Source organism: Denticeps clupeoides, chromosome 15 (genome assembly GCF_900700375.1).
Source record: "Denticeps clupeoides chromosome 15, fDenClu1.1, whole genome shotgun sequence".
NCBI classification, from domain to species: Eukaryota; Metazoa; Chordata; class Actinopteri; order Clupeiformes; family Denticipitidae; genus Denticeps; species Denticeps clupeoides.
The window spans coordinates 985,324-1,004,283 of record NC_041721.1 but is presented as its reverse complement, the minus strand read 5'-3'; the positions used below and the strand labels follow the sequence as shown (position 1 = coordinate 1,004,283).

General features: G+C 48.7%; 2 protein-coding genes across 6 annotated transcripts in view; one reads left to right on the top strand and one right to left on the bottom strand.

Annotated features, from left to right (window-relative positions):
* Positions 1 to 205: 205 nt before the first annotated feature.
* Positions 206 to 6,746, bottom strand: cry1a (cryptochrome circadian regulator 1a). Its single transcript, XM_028955351.1, has 13 exons — positions 5,720 to 6,746; positions 4,561 to 4,669; positions 4,340 to 4,482; positions 4,000 to 4,184; positions 3,686 to 3,915; positions 2,850 to 3,161; positions 2,614 to 2,765; positions 2,341 to 2,543; positions 2,148 to 2,255; positions 1,414 to 1,506; positions 1,245 to 1,322; positions 1,065 to 1,150; positions 206 to 964 (listed from the first exon to the last, which is right to left on the bottom strand). The coding sequence occupies exons 1-12, from the start codon at positions 5,875 to 5,877 to the stop codon at positions 1,065 to 1,067; spliced, it is 1,857 nt and encodes a 618-aa protein (XP_028811184.1). The 5' UTR covers positions 5,878 to 6,746; the 3' UTR covers positions 206 to 964.
* The window catches only part of btbd11a (BTB (POZ) domain containing 11a), a 92,204-nt gene continuing 78,796 nt past the window's right edge, over positions 5,553 to 18,960 (top strand). For 2 of the 5 annotated variants that reach the window (XM_028955347.1, XM_028955344.1), the window contains exons 1-2: positions 6,086 to 7,366; positions 7,635 to 9,083. In XM_028955347.1, the coding sequence (XP_028811180.1) occupies positions 8,216 to 9,083 (868 nt within the window). In that variant the 5' untranslated portion in view covers positions 6,086 to 7,366; positions 7,635 to 8,215. Of the gene's footprint in view, positions 5,680 to 6,085; positions 7,367 to 7,634; positions 9,084 to 18,960 lie in introns of those variants that run through there. The other 3 variants (XM_028955345.1, XM_028955346.1, XM_028955348.1) reach the window with 3 other exon arrangements.

Here is an 18,960-nt window from a genome sequence, read left to right as displayed (position 1 = left end):
TGGGACATTCATGCAATTAATTAACTGCATTCTCTCCTTTATACATTTTGCCACGTTGTACTTCGACTAACCTTGTTTGTGAAGAATAAGACTCAATAAATACAAAATTAGAAAATGGTTAAAAAATTTAATGTTATAATATTGTATGAGAAAGTATGGGCCATTTTTGTGGGGATGTAATAAGTGCAACAAAACCACCAACAGCTTGAGTTATGTGACATTTTATTTTTTAAGACATTTCATACATAATAAAAATAAAGAAAGATAAAAGCTAATGGGCTTTTATCACCTCCAGTTTCTCACCGCACAGCAAGGAAAGAAAAAGAGGATCAGATTTTTATATTTAGTTTATTAAACAAGCACAACATGAGGGAACGAGCACAAAGTGAAGCATTTTACACTCCAACAGTATAACAAAGATGACCGTGTGGGGGCAGGACGGGCGGGACGAGCAGGACGGGCCGCCAGAGGGACCGTGAGACGATGATAAAACCAGAGAGAAAAGAGCGAGGGAGAAGTCGGCAACAGAACCCGTCTACAAATGAAATTCTCATTATGGTTCCATGCATAATGTTTCATATCAAAAATATATCGGTGAGTCTATGACTACACAAAAGAGAGAACATTAAATATCAAATATGTACAGTTTGTATGTGAATAGAATTTGTCAAACGTATATACACAATCGGTTTTGTCCCAAGCCGTAACAGCATTTTTGGAATGTGGCGGGGCCACAACGTTACGAGGTTACTACGAATACAACAATCTGAGAATGTCCTCAGCTAGGGGCGGGGCCATCCAACGTACAGTCCCCTAATTCCGAAATGCCGGGACTGGTTACACAAAAGATCATGCACTTTCCTCCCCCGATACACATATAAATGTAAAAAGCGGGAAACATGAGAACAGGTTGTTTTGGTCTCGTTCTTCCAATTATGATGTTCTCAAAACTTGTGGTCAGCATCTGAAATGTTCACACACACACAGAGAAACAAGAAGAAATGATTTATTATGGCAGCCATTACGAGATTTCAGAAATGCCAAAGAAGGTCTGAATATCCGACCTAAGGGCCGCTCTGCCGCTGCATCTTGGATCCCGTCCCGGAGGCGGAGTCCCCGCTGGGGCGCTTGACGGAGCCCTGCCCTCGCCCTGAGAAACACACCAGCACAGATTCCACTTTAAGCACATTGCGGCCTAACGGGTCCGTGGCTGAAGGCCATGAGGCGAATGTATGGACCGTCACCTTGCAGTGCCACCGGGCCAGGGAGCGACTGAGACTCGGGCCGGTAACACACCATGGGCCTAGAGCTGCTGCTGTAACCTGGCGAGGCACAAATACAAGGACATTAGGCTCCAAGCACGACATCGACCACGTCGGCATCACAGCGGAACGTAGGAACTGGCGCCAACACCTGTCTGCTGGCTGGTGCCTGGCGTGGCTTCTCGTGGGTACACCAGCAATCCACTGTGCCAGTCACCGGGTGGGTTGGAGGCCATCTGGTACCCTGGAGCACAAACATTACGTTGTGAAACGCAGACGTACACGCACAGTTACGCATCGCGTCTGTCGTGCAGGGAGCACACGAGTGGCAACCAATCGTGTTTTGCCCTCGGTAATTTGCACACGTGTGACCGATTGGCAATTCATTTCAGCGGCACACGTCACCAGTTAAAGGGAAGTGACTCAGTTTCATTAAGTTTTAATTAAGAATCCATTGCAAAATGTGCAATTCATTTGTTAAGACTTTGTTATTCATATAGAGTATGAATCGGAAGATTTTGACAGCCTTCAACATCACTGCATTCCATTGACCTGACCTGACCCGACCCGAATTGCATTTACTGTAATATGGGGGTGTGTGACTAGTGTGCAAATAAGCTTTTTCCACAAACTTTATTGAATTTTCTCTTTTGGAGAATAAAGACCTCATTGTACTTGGTGTAGACGTGACTTTCCAAACGACAGAAACTGGAGAGCGTACAGCCTGACTTACTCAAGATATTATCAGGAGGATTTAAAGTCTGAACTCTCCCAAATGTCAAAATACTACGGATTCATGTTGATTATGAGATTTTGTACTATGCTGGAGGTCCGTAAGACCATCTCATTTTTAGAAACGCTCCGGTTTGTGTCCTGATGCCGTACCAGAGGAGGCCGCAGTCTCCGGCAGGTTCTCCGCAGCGGAGAACCCGGCCATCCCGGCGGAGCCGTCCCCGTTACCGCTGGGGTTGGACGGAACGCTGGCCAGCAGACCTGCGGGGAGGAAGGAGGAGATGGTCACCGTTAGAGAGCGGGTGGGACGCGCTCGCGCACCGTAAAACGTGTGCTAGGCGCGCACCCAGGCCCCGGTAGCAGGACAGCTGCTGGTAGATCTGCTTCATGCGCTCGATGTTGAGGCGGCTGGCCTCGGCGTGGTGCACCATGGGTTTGGGGAAATGCACCCCGATGATGCACTTGGCCGCCTTCTGGACGCTCTCGGGGGCGTTCCAAGGGTCGTAGATGTACTTGGCGGGGAAGCCCCTCAGGATGGGCAGGTACCTCCTGCACCGGGATAAGAAGCAGTGAGCACCGGGACACTGGGACCGTTACGTCGGTGGCGTTGCGCCGGTACCTGATGTAGTCCCCGTTGGGGTCTGTCCTCCGGCCGAAGCCCACGGGGCAGTAGCAGTGGAAGAACTGCTGGAAGAAGGAGCTGCAGGAGAGCCACATCCAGCTGCCGGCGTTCACGCTCCAGTCGGCGTCCAGCAGCAGCTCCTCGAACACCTGCCGTAACCGCGACAACACGCAAATTCAACACGGCTCTCCGGTTGCGGCGGACCGCAATTGATCTGCACAGCGTCCACGCACCTTCATGCCCTCCTCCCAGCTGATCCACAGGTCCCCGCGGGTCAGGAAGCAGGCCACGGCGTGGCGGGCCAGGTGGTGGATCCAGCCCTCCTGCCTCAGCTGGGTCATGATGGCGTCGATCCACGGGAAGCCGGTCCTCCCTTCTGCCCACTTGGCCAGCGCCTCTGGGTTCCGGTCCCAGGGGATCTGGACACAGATGGGGTTGCCCTCCATCTTGTCGAAGCGCGGGTTGTTGGTGGCCGTCGTGTAGAAAAACTCGCGCCAGAGGAGCTGGCCGTACAGGGACAGAGGGGGACAGCAGTTCTTCTTCACCTGAGGAGACAAACGCTTTATTACTAAAATTATCATACCGGCTGACTACATCACACCAGCGGAGCATTTATCACTGACTAAGCTGGGTAAGCTAAGGTGGAGCAGGGTAGTAGTAGGTGTGGTAGTAGCCTCGCGGGTAACACACTCGCCTGTGAACTAGAAGACCCAGGTTCAAACCCCACTTACTACCATCGTGTCCCTGAGCAGGACTCTTAACCCTGAGTGTCTCCAGGGGGACTGTCCCTGTAACTACTGACTAAGTCGACCTGGATAAGGGCGTCTGGTAAATGCCAAAAAAATTTAATGGTGCGGGGTGGGTAGGGCAGGGTAGGGTGGGGACGGGCTGGTTGGGACGAGCGGAGACGGTAGGGACGAGCCGGTAGAATGGAGACGGTAGGGACGGGCGGAGTCGGTAGGGACGGGCTGGGCTGAGTCAGTAGGGACAAGCCCGTTGTGACGAGCCGTCAGGGATGAGCAGTCAGGGACGGGACGGGCCTGTAGGGACGGGACGGTAGGGACCTTACCTTCCTGTAGAGGTCGGTGAGTTTGAAGTAGAAGAGACGGCAGGACAGGCAGCCGAAGCGCAGGTAGGGACTCAGGCCGGTGGGACTGGCCAGCAGGGAGTTGGCGTTCATCCTCGGCCGCTCGAAGTTGGCCACCCACGCCTTCCTCTCCAGGTGTCTCTCCAGGCGGGTTAAAGCCTCCGTCTCGCCCCCTGGCCAGACCGCCGAGGACAGCCCTTCTGTGTCAAAGCCTGAGACGCAGACCAAGACGCACATTCGTCCCATCCAAGCGGCGACATTTCAACGGTTTTATTGTGCGGTGACGTGCGACTCACCCAGCTCCTCCAGCGATGGCACCCCGAACTTGTCATCGTGGTCGTCCGAGAGGGGCGTGGTGCAGGCGCCCATGACGCCGGCGGTGATGGTGTCCACGGGTCCCTCCACCGCGTCCATCTTGCTGATGAGGGTCTGGAAGCGCTTGTACGTGAGAGGAGACTGTCCCCCGTTCAGCTCGATGATCCTGATGGAGACGTAGCGAATGTTAACCCGCCAGGGGACCGTTATCTAGAACCGTTACGGTCCAAATCAACGTGATCAGCGGAACTGGACAACAGAAGCGAGGATCTTTGTCCTCAGATTTTCCCGCTGGAAATTGTCCCGGTGCCACCAACTCACTTGTCCAGGTCGTAGAGCGTGTGCGAGATGCACACCGTCACCTCCACCCCGGCCTCGCTGGCCAGCTTCTTAATGGCCGCGTCGCGCTCCTTGCCGAACGGCTCCGAGTCGTATTCGTACGAGAGGCGGCTGATGTCCCACTCCTGACGAGCAGAGCAGAGGCGCATGAAGCTGGTGCGGCGCGGCTCACCGCCCGGCCACGCTCGCCGCCGTACACGTACCTTAAAAAGCCGAGGGAAGACGTCGGTGGGCTGGCCGCGGATCACGAAGAGGCGCGAGCTGAGTTTACGGAGGCTGGCGTCCAGGTCTTCCAGGCACTGCAACAAAAACCTGCGGGGGGGGACCAACCAACCGTTTTACTAAACTCGGCCTCGTTCCCTCGCGTTCGCTTGAAGGTCAGATCAGAAAATAGACAGTCGAGGCCGTCTGGATGGCCCACGGCGGACGAGTTGTCGTCCCGGCAATTACGGCGAGACAACTGGTGCCTTTTTTTTTTTTACTGTAGTTCGAAATTTGAAGATTATTGTGATTTCATTTTTATGCGACATAATATGTGCCGTATATGTATATATACCCGCCTGGCCACGCCCGGCAGAGCCGCATTTCTAAATCTGACGCCTCTTGTTAATGTGTTAATTTAAGCATTCAGGCTGGTAATAATTTATATGAATCAAATTTTACAAACTACACACTAGCCTAGTTTTTTTTTTTTTTTTATACACATGGCATAAAAATAAAAATAATACACGCAGCGTTCTCTTAACTTTACACGCGGCTCCCAGGTCGTGACCCCCCCCGGTTCAGGCCACATCACGAGACTGGTGCAGTAGCAGAGTTTTACCACTGGGGGGCGCCAGGAGAACATGCACCAGCCCCGCCGACATTATGCAACAGCATCGCCATAGTTCCCGCGCAGCAGACTGGCCGGTTTCTGATCAGAAGACTGGCCGGTAGGTCAGTTTGTGCTCAGCGGGCTGATTTCCGTGGGTGCAAAGACCAAAAACAATCGTATTTCCTACCCTGCTGTTGCATTCACCATCGCCATCACCTCCTAATTTGACATTAACACGTCAGGACGAGTAATGCACGCCTAATTTTACTAACATCACATTGGCGAACCACGCCTATTCCCCTGCTCTGGATGCCTGGTGACGTGTTGCTAGGTAACCAGCGTGGCTGTGGGTCTTTAGCGAGGCCAACGTTGGGCTGGAGCCAGTGTAAAAACAGCCCCACTTACTACCACTTACTGTCCCTGAGCAGGACACGTAACCCTGAGTGTCTCCAGGGGGGGACTGTCCCTGTAACTACTGACTTGTGGAACCGATGCCGCACAGACTGCGGTAAGTACAGTAAAATGCAGCGTGATGGAACGCTTCTTACCTCCACCTGCTGATGCCCACGCTGGACGACCCCGCGAACCAGGGGTCGAGGATGTAGACGCAGCGGACGCTGTCCGCCCCCTCGATCGACGCCTTCAGCGACGGGTTGTCGTGGAGCCGCAAGCCCTTCCTGAACCAGTGGATCGTGTTTACCACCATTACTTCACCGGGACAGTCCTTCCGGGTGCGACGTTGAAAGTGGTCTCTGGTCTGGTTTTGTGGCGTGTATGTCGGATTGGTGTGAGATTTAGCCCTGCTCCAGCAGGACGTGCTCCATGGTGCTGTGGAGGCTGGACACGGGCCGCGGCTGCACCATCGGGACACGTGGAGGATACCCGGCGGGCGTTAGGACCGCGCCGCGCAGCTCCGCTCAGCGCCGGTTGTATAACTTGTTTTCTCTGGACGACGATGAAAATGTCAGCGTTTTAAACAATTTAATCGCGGCCGAGAGCAGCGCGACGTGGCGGCTGCCGCGTTTCCCGTCCGGCGGCTCGACGCAACGGGACGTTTTGTTTTTACCGAAACGCGGAGAGCTGCGTGGCCGCGCACCGGGTTATGTAAATGCCGCCCGGCCGTTCAAATGTCGAATAAACCGCCCGAACCGCGACCGAGCGAGAAACGAAGCGGCGGAGCGGGGCGCCGCGTTCACTCGCGCCGCGCCAGAAGAGCTGACTCCCGCACCGGAATAATTCCCTCCGCGTCGTGTCCTGAGCAGCGGCTCTCCCCAGTCCGGTCAGCCATGTAACAGAGTCGCTGCCTCCCCTGCACGGTGGGCCCCGCCCATGCGGTGACGCACAGCCCGCCCTCTGCGCTGATTGGTCCGACGTAATCCCCCCCCCAGTCACGTTTCTCTCGTGTGGTCGGCCGGAGTTGTTATTTTCGCGCGTCTAAACGCGCCGCCAGCCAGAAGAATGACGGGACGCGGCGACGATCAATAACATGGTGTCGACGTCGATTCTGCCACGTTGACCCGGGAGACGAGAACTGAGAGAGCTATCTGCGCCATTGCGCCGTTGGCCCCGCCTCCTCGACGCTGATTGGCGCTGTGTGAAGGTCCCGGATGGACACATGACTCGGGGCCTGAGCGCGCAGAATGACGGGGCGGTTAAAAGGTCACGTCACGCCAAAAGGGGCGTGGTTTCTAAACTGCCGGGAAAACGTTTCAACGTTACTGAAATACTGAACACAGTCGTTCGCAGATGGCGTATGTGAACTTTTTATATTACGCTGCGCTTACGTTGTGCCTACGTCATTCGTTTTAATAAATGATAAACTGTGAAGATTGCATTGCTGGTCCACGTCAGTAGATGGCAGCAATACCCTGCATCCACCACGACGCGCTGGCTTTAAATGTTCACGTTCCAACAGTAAAGGGGTTTAAACAGATGTAATTACATCATGAAAAGCTGATTATGATCTTGCAGGAGGGAAACTGCTCCAGTGGCTGGTGACACAGCTGGGTCCCGGTCCTCTCCTCGGGGACAACAATGAAAGTGACAAAATGAGAGGCGTGTACAAGGGCCCCGAGGGCCCCGATATCAAGGACGCTGAGTTATTACACCCGTCGAGACGCTTCGTGGAGCCAAGCCTGCAGAGGAAAGGACCAGTTTTATGAGATGCACACCTGCTGCATATGATGATGATGAACGTAATTACACGTAATTACACATGCATGGTGGCGATGAATGCTGATTACGCAGTAAAACGTTCAAAGATGTGTTGTTTCATTTTGCAAAATTCAGTAAAGTTATTAGTTATTTGTTTTACATGCAAGTTGGCATTAAATCTCACACTGAACGCTGGGCAATCGCAGAAAAATCCGTACAATCTGTATCAGTAAATCTTACAGTTTCTCAGCCTCACACACACATATACACACGCAACAAAGTCATTATCTTTCATCTTGTTCCCTTTAGGTGGCTGGTGGGAACAGGATGTAATTAAGGAACACAAAGACAATCCTCCAGTTTGGGGACATTTTAGGCCTGGATATGGAGCACATTTGTATATTATTAGCTGACATTTATTCAGGAGCTGTCAGTGAATTTCAATTTTAGTGCAGGGTTGAAGACTGTGGACCACGGGCAGATCGGAGGCTCCGCATGACCTTTCGGCCCTTGACCTTTCGGATGGGAGTCAAGGTCATATGTGGCTGTAACACCAGGGACCTCCACTGTCCCAGTAATAGTGGGGTAACACACTCGCCTATGAACCAGAAGACTCAGGTTCGAGCCCCACTTACTACCACTTACTGTCCCTGAGCAGGACACGTAACCCTGAGTGTCTCCAGGGGGGGACTGTCCCTGTAACTACTGACTGTAAGTCGCCCTGGATAAGGGCGTCTGGTAAATGCTGTACGCGTGCTGATTGGCCGCCGGCTGAAGCCCCGCCCCCACGGCTGCAGTGGCGGAGAAGGCGCCGGGATTTTGGAGACGCCAAGTTGCGCGCAAGGCGGGCGGGCGGACGGAGGGACGGGAATTCAGCATGAAGCGCAGCCATGGCAGGCAAGGCTAAGAGCGCAGCGAGGACGCTGGAGGATTTAACGCTCGACTCCGGTTATGGTGGAGCCGCGGACTCCTTCAGGTCGTCCAGCGCGTCTCTGTGCTGCTCGGACGCGCATCTGTCCTACGCGCATGGCGGGAACTGCTGGCATCTGACGGAGTCCATGCACAGCAGGCACAACAGCCTGGAGACGGTCAACACGGTCCTGGCGGAGGACACGGACATCCTGGACTGGTCCGGCCAGTGCGCCCGGCTGCCCGAGCTGGACGACGTGCCGTGGAGCCTGGGCGAGGTGGACGGCGCGCTGCGCCGGGACGAGGAGCTCCGCGCCGGGAGCCCGCCGCCGCGGGAGACCCTGGCCCGCCTGTCGGCGCTGGTCAGCCGCGCTCTGGTCCGCATCGCCCGGGAGGCGCAGCGCCTGAGTCTCCGCTACGCGCGGTGCACCAAGCATGAGATCCAGAGCGCGGTGAAGATGGTGCTGTCCTGGACCGTCTCCGTCAACTGCGTCGCGGCGGCGCTCGGCGCGCTGTCCCTCTACAACATGAGCACCGGGGACCGCTTCAGCCGCGGCAAGTCGGCGCGCTGCGGCCTCGTCTTCTCCGTGGGCAGGTTCTTCCGCTGGATGGTGGACAGCCGGGTGGCCCTGCGCGTCCACGAACACGCCGCCATCTACCTGAGCGCCTGCGTGGAGAGCCTGTTCCGCGAGGTGCTCGGCCGGGTGCGGCGCAGCGCGCTGGTGGACAAGGAGGACGGGGTCGCCAAGCTGACCGTGGAGTCCCTGGAGCAGGCCATCAACGGGGACCCGGAGCTGTGGGGTCTGCTGCAGCCCTGCCAGCACCTGGTCTGCGGCAAGAACGCCAACGGTAGGACCGAGACCGAGAGAAACCCCCTTCAGCAAGTGGGGGGTTCACAAACATGGGTTTCATTAGGTAGGGTGACCTGGTGGGGTCGGGGGTCACGGCTGAAGAATCCTGCGTTTCTTTCATGTAGACACTTCCATGGCACAGGCCTGACTGACCTGGAAAAGGAGCCGCTGTTTAGTGTAAATTAGATCTGAGAAGCCAAGTCACTGAGACCTGTACTGTAAACGGCAAAAAAATCACCAGATGAAGCACGTATACGTACAACCTGCAGATCATGTCAATTCTGAAGTCAAAACACCTTCAGTGTATAGCTGTTAGTTGTATAATTGTTATATACTCGGTTATATATAGCTGTTAGTTATATATTCAGTTATATAACTGTTAGTTAAATACTTGGTTATATATAGCTGTTAGTTATGTACTCGGTTATATAGCTGTTAGTTATGTACTCGGTTATATAGCTGTTAGTTATATACTCGTTATATAGCTGTTAGTGATGTACTTGGTTAAATAGCTGTTAGTTATATACTTGGTTGTATAACTGTTAGTTATATACTTGGTTATATAGCAGTTAGTTATGTACTCGGTTATATAGCTGTTAGTTATGTACTCGGTTATATAGCTGTTAGTTATGTACTCGGTTATATAACTGTTAGTTATATACTCGGTTATATAGTGGTTTGTTATGTACTCGGTTAAATAGCTGTTAGTGATGTACTCGGTTATTTAACTGTTAGTTATATACTCGGTTATATAGCTGTTAGTGATGTACCTGGTTATATAACTGTTAGTTATAAACTTGGTTACATAGCTGTTAGTTATATACTTGGTTATATAACTGTTAGTTATATACTCGGTTATATAGCGGTTAGTTATGTACTCGGTTAAATAGCTGTTAGTGATGTACTTGGTTATATAGCTATTAGTTATATACTTGGTTATATAGCTGTTAGTTATATACTTGGTTATATAACTGTTAGTTATATACTCGGTTATATAGCTGTTAGTGATGTACTCGGTTATATAACTGTTAGTTATGTACTCGGTTATATAGCTGTTAGTTATATACTTGGTTATATAACGGTTAGTTATATTCTTGGTTATATAGCTGTTAGTGATGTACTCGGTTATATAACTGTTAGTTATATACTTGGTTATATAACTGTTAGTTATATACTTGGTTATATAGCTGTTAGTGATGTACTTGGTTATATAACTGTTAGTTATATACTCGGTTATATAGCGGTTAGTTATGTACTCGGTTAAATAGCTGTTAGTGATGTACTTGGTTATATAACTGTTAGTTATATACTCAGTTATATAGCGGTTAGTTATGTACTCAGTTAAATAGCTGTTAGTGATGTACTCGGTTACATAACTGTTAGTTATGTACTTGGTTATATAGCCATTAGTTATGTACTCGGTTATATAGCTGTTAGTTATATACTTGGTTATATAGCTGTTAGTGATGTACTTGGTTATATAACTGTTAGTTATATACTCGGTTATATAGCGGTTAGTTATGTACTCGGTTAAATAGCTGTTAGTGATGTACTTGGTTATATAACTGTTAGTTATATACTTGGTTATATAGCTGTTAGTTATGTACTCGGTTATATAGCTGTTAGTTATATACTCGTTATATAGCTGTTAGTGATGTACTTGGTTATATAGCTGTTAGTTATATACTTGGTTGTATAACTGTTAGTTATATACTTGGTTATATAGCAGTTAGTTATGTACTCGGTTATATAGCTGTTAGTTATATACTTGGTTATATAACTGTTAGTTATATACTTGGTTATATAGCTGTTAGTGATGTACTTGGTTATATAACTGTTAGTTATATACTCGGTTATATAGCGGTTAGTTATGTACTCGGTTAAATAGCTGTTAGTGATGTACTTGGTTATATAACTGTTAGTTATATACTCAGTTATATAGCGGTTAGTTATGTACTCAGTTAAATAGCTGTTAGTGATGTACTCGGTTACATAACTGTTAGTTATGTACTTGGTTATATAGCCATTAGTTATGTACTCGGTTATATAGCTGTTAGTTATATACTTGGTTATATAGCTGTTAGTGATGTACTTGGTTATATAACTGTTAGTTATATACTCGGTTATATAGCGGTTAGTTATGTACTCGGTTAAATAGCTGTTAGTGATGTACTTGGTTATATAACTGTTAGTTATATACTTGGTTATATAGCTGTTAGTGATGTACTTGGTTATATAACTGTTAGTTATATACTTGGTTATATAGCTGTTAGTGATGTACTTGGTTAAATAGCTGTTAGTGATGTACTCGGTTATTTAACTGTTAGTTATGTACTTGGTTATATAGCTGTTAGTTATATACTTGGTTATATAGCTGTTAACTCCTCACACACCCCCAAGTTAAAAGTCTTCTTTAACCGTCTATGAAGGTTCATTCTGTGCTTTTCACACGGTGTAAATGTAGGTGAAGTACGTACCTGTCCTGCTCGTGTCCTTCTCTGATCTCGTTCTCCTTTCCCCCCTGGAGGATTCACAGATGAGACAACAGATTGCCTCCTTCCCACCGTGGCAACGCGAGCATCCCTCCATGCCAAATGAGTGACTTCTCGCATCAGAACGGCATTTTTTAATCCCATGGCCGCGCGTCAGTTTTATCCATCGCCTGAACCTGTCAGGTGCTGCAGGGATGTTGTTTTGTGCTCCACCCACGTTTCCCGCTGGTCTCCTCATGGCTGCCCGGCCGTGGTTTTTATGATTGGCAGTGGTTTGCAGAGATGGAGAAAGCTGGGGGCTGAGGAGATCAGGGGGAATGTGGAGAGGTGGAAGTAGTGAGGAAGATAAATAGAAGATGAAGATGAAATCAGAGCGAGAGCTGTGAGGACAGGAAGTGGCAAATACTCCACAAGCTGTTGTTTCTGCTCAGGGATCCATCACCGGCTTCCGCACAAAAGGGTTGGAGTTTTCTGGAACTTTCCATCTGCAATATCCAGAGAATCATTGGTGCACTGCCTCATTATAATCTTACCGCATATTAGGCATCTACATCCTCTGAGATGTCTCCACAGATGGGAGATGGTGTGATGGTAGGCGGCGGTTCTCCACACATTCTGCCGTTGTGGAACTAGTGTGTGTGTCAGAGCATATTTGAGCAGAACAGCTGAAACCATGGAGTCCTTTGGCCTTTGGCTTCCTGAGTCAGCCACCCTGCAGGCATGTGCATGGTGGTGCTGCAGTGTATGATGGGAAGGTGGCTGGGGAGGATGAGCCAGGCTGGTGCCCACGTCATGCTGTTGATGGACAGTTGTGTGGATGTCAGCGGTAATCGACTGGAACATCTTTTCTTCTGGGATCTGCAGTTTGTCATTTGGGTCCCCAGATTGTCCACAGAATCATTTTTTGCATGGGTCATTACATCATGTGTCCATCGAACAACCCCACTAACAACCCCATCTATCTATCTCTCTATCGATCTATCTATCTATCTATCTATCTATCTATCTATCTATCTATCTATCTATCTATCTATCTATCTATCTATCTATCTATCTATCTATCTATCTATCTATCTATCTATCTATATACACACACACACACACACACACACACACACTTAAACACAGCTAACCTTAATTAGGGTGGCAGTAGCCTGCTGGGCAAAACACTTCTTTCTGAGCCAGAAGAACACAAAGTCCCAGGTTCAAACCCCACTTACTACCATTGTGTCCCTGAGCAAGACACTTAACCCTGAGTGTCCCCAGGAGGGGACTGTCCCTGTCACTACTGATTGTATACGGTCTGGATAAGGGCGTCTGGTAAATGCTGTAAATGTTAGAAGAGATATGTGTCTGAAAATGCCAAGCATTTAGATGCATAAATGGACTAATATTGAATGAAGAGGTAAAAGATACACAGCGAGTCGGTTCAGAGCACTGCAGAAAAATGAAATTCCTGCTGAGAACAAAGTGAAATCTGATTAGTTTCATTTACAACTGCTGGTCAACTATGTTCATACAAAACAGTGATTATAAAACCACAGAATGCACCACCACGGGCAAAATGGACAGCCGTGTCCAAGAATTTTCTAGATTCTGGAATTCTGAACCCACATTTTTTATAACCGGGCTTAATCGGATGAGTGGAATGTTATTGCGGATGTGGTTATGTTCTGAGTCTGGTATCTGTATGTAGCGTGGACATTTTTATGACTTAAACTAGTCTCCAGAAATGACCGTTTACGGTAATGTAACTTGGGTGGCACAGTTTATTTAATTTAGAATAATATGTATTTTTATTATCAGCAATTCCAGCCTGTGTGTTAATTGGTGTTTGTTCAGGAGGACAACTATTAAGTACCATTACGCAGTGCTAGTAATAAGATTTAATATTGTAAATATTTAATGCGTTAAAATGCATTTTCTTTACTATACACTCATACTTATCACGTCAATGCTTGAGGGCGGCCGTGTCTGCCAGCAAACTCAACCCGCAATAAACACGACTGATAGGTCAACACGTTTGGCTTGTGACATCAGCTCATTCAAAGCGAGTACATGCGAGTGTAACAAGTCCCTTTCTTGCTCTCATCTTGGTAATAGTTTTAAATGTTAAAGCAAATTTTAGGCCTCGTCCACACGTGAACATTCTTCTCCAAAACAGACCTTGCATCCATTTACATTTACGGCATTTACTGACTTACAGTCAGTAGTTACAGGGACAGTCCCCCCCTGGAGACACTCAGGGTTAAGTGTCTTGCTCAGGGACACGATGGTAGTAAGTGGGGCTCTAACCTGGGTCTTCTGGTTCATAGGCGAGTGTGTTACCCGCTAGGCTACTACCATTTCCCGGTTATCCACATGGATAATCCAGAACTGAATTTTCCTTCTCTGTGTATCCGTGTGGACGGATGTTTTTCGTAAAAACACTGATGTAACATGACCTTTAACCCCAAACGCTACGCGTACTTATCCTGTGTTGTTCGTTTCGGACTTTTCTTCGTCCCGGTTTGTCACTGTACACGTTTACGAGCTGTGAAACCGACTCCTCCAACAATAAAAACGTGCAGCGAGCGCGGGTGGCCGCGATGGCGGGAGCCACGATGGCGGGTGCCACGGGCAAGGCCTGACTCACCGCGTGGAGCGTCCCTGAAAAGGTTTAAGTGGGTTTGAATCATCTGGAGCTGGCTGCGGCGATGAATGAGTAATAACGCGTGGATCAGATGGAGGATGCGGGTAGAAGTGTGTGGCCTTTGTTTTTCTGTCCTTTATTGTCCCTTTTGCACCGTTTGTAATTTAAATGCCACTTTTGTCACGGATGCTGATCAACTGTTTGAGGAGGGACTTTGTGGTCATCTTAAAAAGGCAGTTTTTTTTTTTATGTTCTCACGTCTGAATTGCTGTGGCATTTGCTCTAGTGTTGTCCAAATCCCGGCGCTTTATTCCATCCCGCTGACGTGCTGAGGAAAATCTCCCGCTTTTCCTGCCTGTTGCGAATATACCAAGGCACGTAAGGACTCACTCCTACTCATAATTACATCTCCGTATATGTGTCTGCTGAATAAATCGGTTATTCTCTGTGTTGGCTTGGTCTCGTTACCAAAAGGCCCAATCTTAAAAAATCTAAATGGGACTTGGAATGCAAAGAAATGCTTCTTGCACCGTAACTAGTTTATAAATGATAATAAAACGCCAAATTGTGCTTTTCATTACTATTTATCCTGGATGGAAGAAATTGCGTATATATTTGAACACATCTGACCTTTCCTGGTCCTCTGTTGGTCTATTGATGCTGTGTTCCCGCTTAATGAAGAGCAAATTAGTGACCTGAATAAGCGACTATTAGACTTTTAGTGACCCGGCAATTAGTTTTAACCTCACAAGCATCAATTAGTGTCCGCCAGCATTGTTCTGTGTGGCCTCTTCACGTGGCACATCTATAGTAGAGATGTGTGTGTGTGTGTTTGTGTGCCCGCCTTACACACTCCCAGCATTGTGTCAAATGGAACGGGTCATAATCTAAATCCGGTTTTCTTTTGGAAGTGGTGGTGGTGAATGTTCCGGGGAACTGGGGTGCATCGATCAACAGAGAGCTTTTCTGCTGGAAAAACCGAAGTGCACTCGCATTTATTTCGGTCACGGCCGCAGTCCAACACTCCAGAGTTCCTTTGAATAGTGCTCGGCCTCGGCCTGATGGTAAAAACTACTGAGATTATTACAGTCATTTTCTGAGCTGTAAAATGACTCAGCGCGGTTAACTATTGCATATGTATTATTTTAATTACGGGCAAAAACAAAGCCCAAAAGAATGCACCCATATACACATTCAAACACAATAACTATGCAAATAAATTGTGAAATTCAGTGAGCAGTTCAGCAGAAAACCCATGCTTTTATTTCATTATTATTTAAGTGGATGCATAGTAAATAAAAAAATAGCCAATAGTCATTAGACGAAGAGGCAAATGGAGCAATTATGCTTTTATACAGTCAGTGTACATGCATGTGCATAAAACCTAACAAACAAGATCATTAAAAAAATTTCTATTCAAATGGCGGCCACCGAACACTCTTAACCTTTCTATTTCATTATGTCACGTTGGACCCCTGATGGACATCAAGTCATCTGTAACGAGGAGGGGGAGGACCCCGCGTTGCCAGATGGGAGGCAGAAACGCCCCCCCCCGCCACCCTACGTCCCCCGTTCGTCAGCAGCTGACGGAGTGATGCGTGTCCAGGACGCCCACGTTTCTCGGTGGAGGACAGGGGCTGGACCGCCAAAAGGCTTTCACCGTCACCATTTCGGCCTAATTATCGGTTTTTCTGGCCAGAAAGTCGAGGACATCAACAGGAGTCACATTTCTGTGAATCCTGTGTGATGTTGTGATAGCCGTAGATGTCCCAGAATAAAGATGTTCCACATTTTTTCTCCTGAGCCGTACAGTAATTACGGTGAAATAATAAAGCGGCTTTTGCTTCTGCTCCCCGGCGACCGAGTGATTCAGACGTGAGGAATTCGTTTAGCCCGCAACTCCTCGCTAATGATTTACCGGGTGATTCATGGCTGGAGACGCTGCCATCTGCAATCAGCAGGAGAATCTCCGTCCAGAGGAACATCTTGACCCTGACCGGTTACTTTGTGGTTCCTGCTATTCACGGGTTCTCCTTCTTCTCATCGAGCTCCTCGGTTCAAAACCAGGATTGACAAGTAATGCAATCGATTGTTGTGAAGCTGTGAGGCTTCAGGTTTTTCAGAAGAACGACTCTTCCAGGAATGACTGGAGTTTTAGTCAGAAAACGATCAGAAATGGGTCTTAATGTCAAATGCAGTTTCCAAATGATCCCTCATTTCAATAGTGACGGTTTCACCACGTTTTGTTACAAATGATGTAACAACAACTACATGCAGTAGTTGGGCAGTGGTGGCCTAGCGGTTAAGGAAGCGGCCCCGTAATCAGAAGGTTGCCGGTTCGAATCCCGATCCGCCAAGGTGCCACTGAGGTGCCACTGAGCAAAGCACCGTCCCCACACACTGCTCCCCGGGCACCTGTCATGGCCGCCCACTGCTCACTCAGGGTGATGGTTAAATGCAGAGGACAAATTTCACTGTGTGCACCGTGTGCGGTGCTGCTGTGTATCACATGTGACAATCACTTCACTTTAGTTAGTTAAAACATGCAATGTTTTATAGTTACAAAACTATGAGCCCTGATAAGGCCTAGAACATGCAGGGAATTTTTAAGTGCCAGGCCTGAATAAGATTTTTATTTTTCACATTTTTTATTTTTATTTTTATATTTTTGTGAGTGTGTGTGTGCATGTGCGTGTATGTTAGTGTTGGACTCGTCTGAAATACTTTCTAAACGAGTGGGTTTTCAACCGCTTCTTAAAGCTGGCAGTAGTCCCGGCTAGTTGTCATGGGGCGGTGGCAATGGGCGTGGCAGAGACAGGAAGCAGGACGCAGACAAGGGAATTTATATAAAACAAAGGAACATCATACAGGACACACGGATCCAGAGAACCCCGAAGTCACCACACCGGCACACATTAACGATCATTTACCATCACGATGGCTAGAATGTGGATAACGTTCTTTACTAAATTAAACATTATTAGAAAAAAGGCCACTGAGGTCCCGTCCCCACACGCTGCTCACCAAGGGCAACGGTTAAATACAGAGGACACGTTCCAGCGTGTCCCCGCGTGCTGCGCTGCAGTGTCCAGTTTTCAGTTTTTTACCAGCACGGCCTGGATCTCCTCCCCGCTGTTCCCACGGGATCCGTCGGGCATTGTGCAGCAGGTAACCGGTTCGCCCACAGGCGCCGCGTGTTGCGACATGAGACGGGTGGCGGTTACCTGCTGCTTACCGCCTCCCGGAGCAGCATGATTCACACGCGCTCTTACCGTCCCTCAGACAAATCCGGTCTGTCCAAATATCAACATATTCATTTCTATTTCTGCCATTCACCAGACGTGACAGGGACAGTCCCCCCCTGGAGACGCTCAGTGTCTTGCTCAGGGACACCATGGTAGTAAGTGGGGTTTGTATTCGAGTGTAAAACCCACTAGGCCACTACCACCCTGCAGGGATCTACATGGAACTACGTGGATGTGTAAGATGTTTGGAGCGGGGCTGGATATTCGAGACCGGCGAGACGAGATTTTAAGACGTTATCGCAGTGCGTCAGCTCCAGACGTGCATTATGAACGGATGAGAAGAACCCGGCTAATATCATTCTGTATGTTCACACTGAAATACATCACAGATGGAAACAGTTTCATCACCTTCTGTTTATTAAAGAGGAATTGGACTTGATAAATAACATAACTGTAACACACACACACACACACACACACACTTGTTCTGAGACCAGTGTAGATAAATACATTCATTTCAATTAGCAATCAAGTCAAATAATTTATCTGCAAAGCATGGCAATTCATTAACTGGTTATGGTTGCTTAGCAACATATTACATTTTTAACCAAACAGAATTGAGAAGCGTGACTAACCATTCCGTTAAATGTTGACTGTCCCTCGGTTGAGTGACGGTGGCGGTGAATATGTGGTCTGAAGTCATGCGTGTTGTCTCAGTGTCCCATCAATGAGCCCCCCCCCCCCACACACACACACACACACACACACACTTTGTTCATTGCTATACTGAAATATACCCACAATCCATCCTAATTTCCCAGTGGGCCCGTGGTTCAGCTGTCCGGTGACAGTTCATTTCGGAAATATAAATGTGAGATCAGCGCGGTTCTGCCAGCCGCCGCCTTCGAAGCTTCACTCTGACCGCTGTGCTCTAGAGGAACTAAAGCCCCGGTGTCATAATGTCACGCTGCCTCCCACAATGCAATTTACCGCGCCGCCAGACACATGCTGCCAGGCCCACTTTTTAACATTAAGACATAAGACACGGGGGCGGCGGTGGCCTAGCGGTTAAGGAAGCGGCCCCGAAATCAGAAGGTTGCCGGTTCAAAACCTGAGCCGCCGAGGTGCCGCTGAGTCCCCACCGTCCCCACACGCTGCTCCCCGGGCGCCTCTCATGGTGCCCACTGTCACCAAGGGTGGTGGTTAAATACAGAGGACACGTTTCACCGTGTCACCGTGTGCTGTGCTGCAGTGTCTCACAATGACTTTCACTTCACTTTCAGAGAAGGTGTCAGAGCTTCACTTTTTTTTTACATTTCCAGCTTTTTACTGTGTGCAAGTACGTCCTATTGTGGTTTGACCAGATGGAGAGTTCTGAGGTCTAAGGCCAAAAAGTGAAATGTCTAAGAGCTGCGGTCAACTAAAAAACATTAGAATATCATCCCATTAAGGGTCACAGGGACCTTGACCTTTAACCTCCATCTTCTCATTCTAAAAAATGTACTT

Coding starts and splice junctions, on each gene's coding strand:
- cry1a (XM_028955351.1), bottom strand. CDS start 5,877: ATGGTGGTAAACACGATCCACTGGTTCAGGAAGGGCTTGCGGCTCCAC. Junction 4,185..4,339: donor ACGCTCTACGACCTGGACAA/GTGAGTTGGTGG, acceptor CGTCTCCATCAG/GATCATCGAGCTGAACGGGG. Junction 1,323..1,413: donor AGGCACCAGCCAGCAGACAG/GTGTTGGCGCCA, acceptor GTGCCTCGCCAG/GTTACAGCAGCAGCTCTAGG.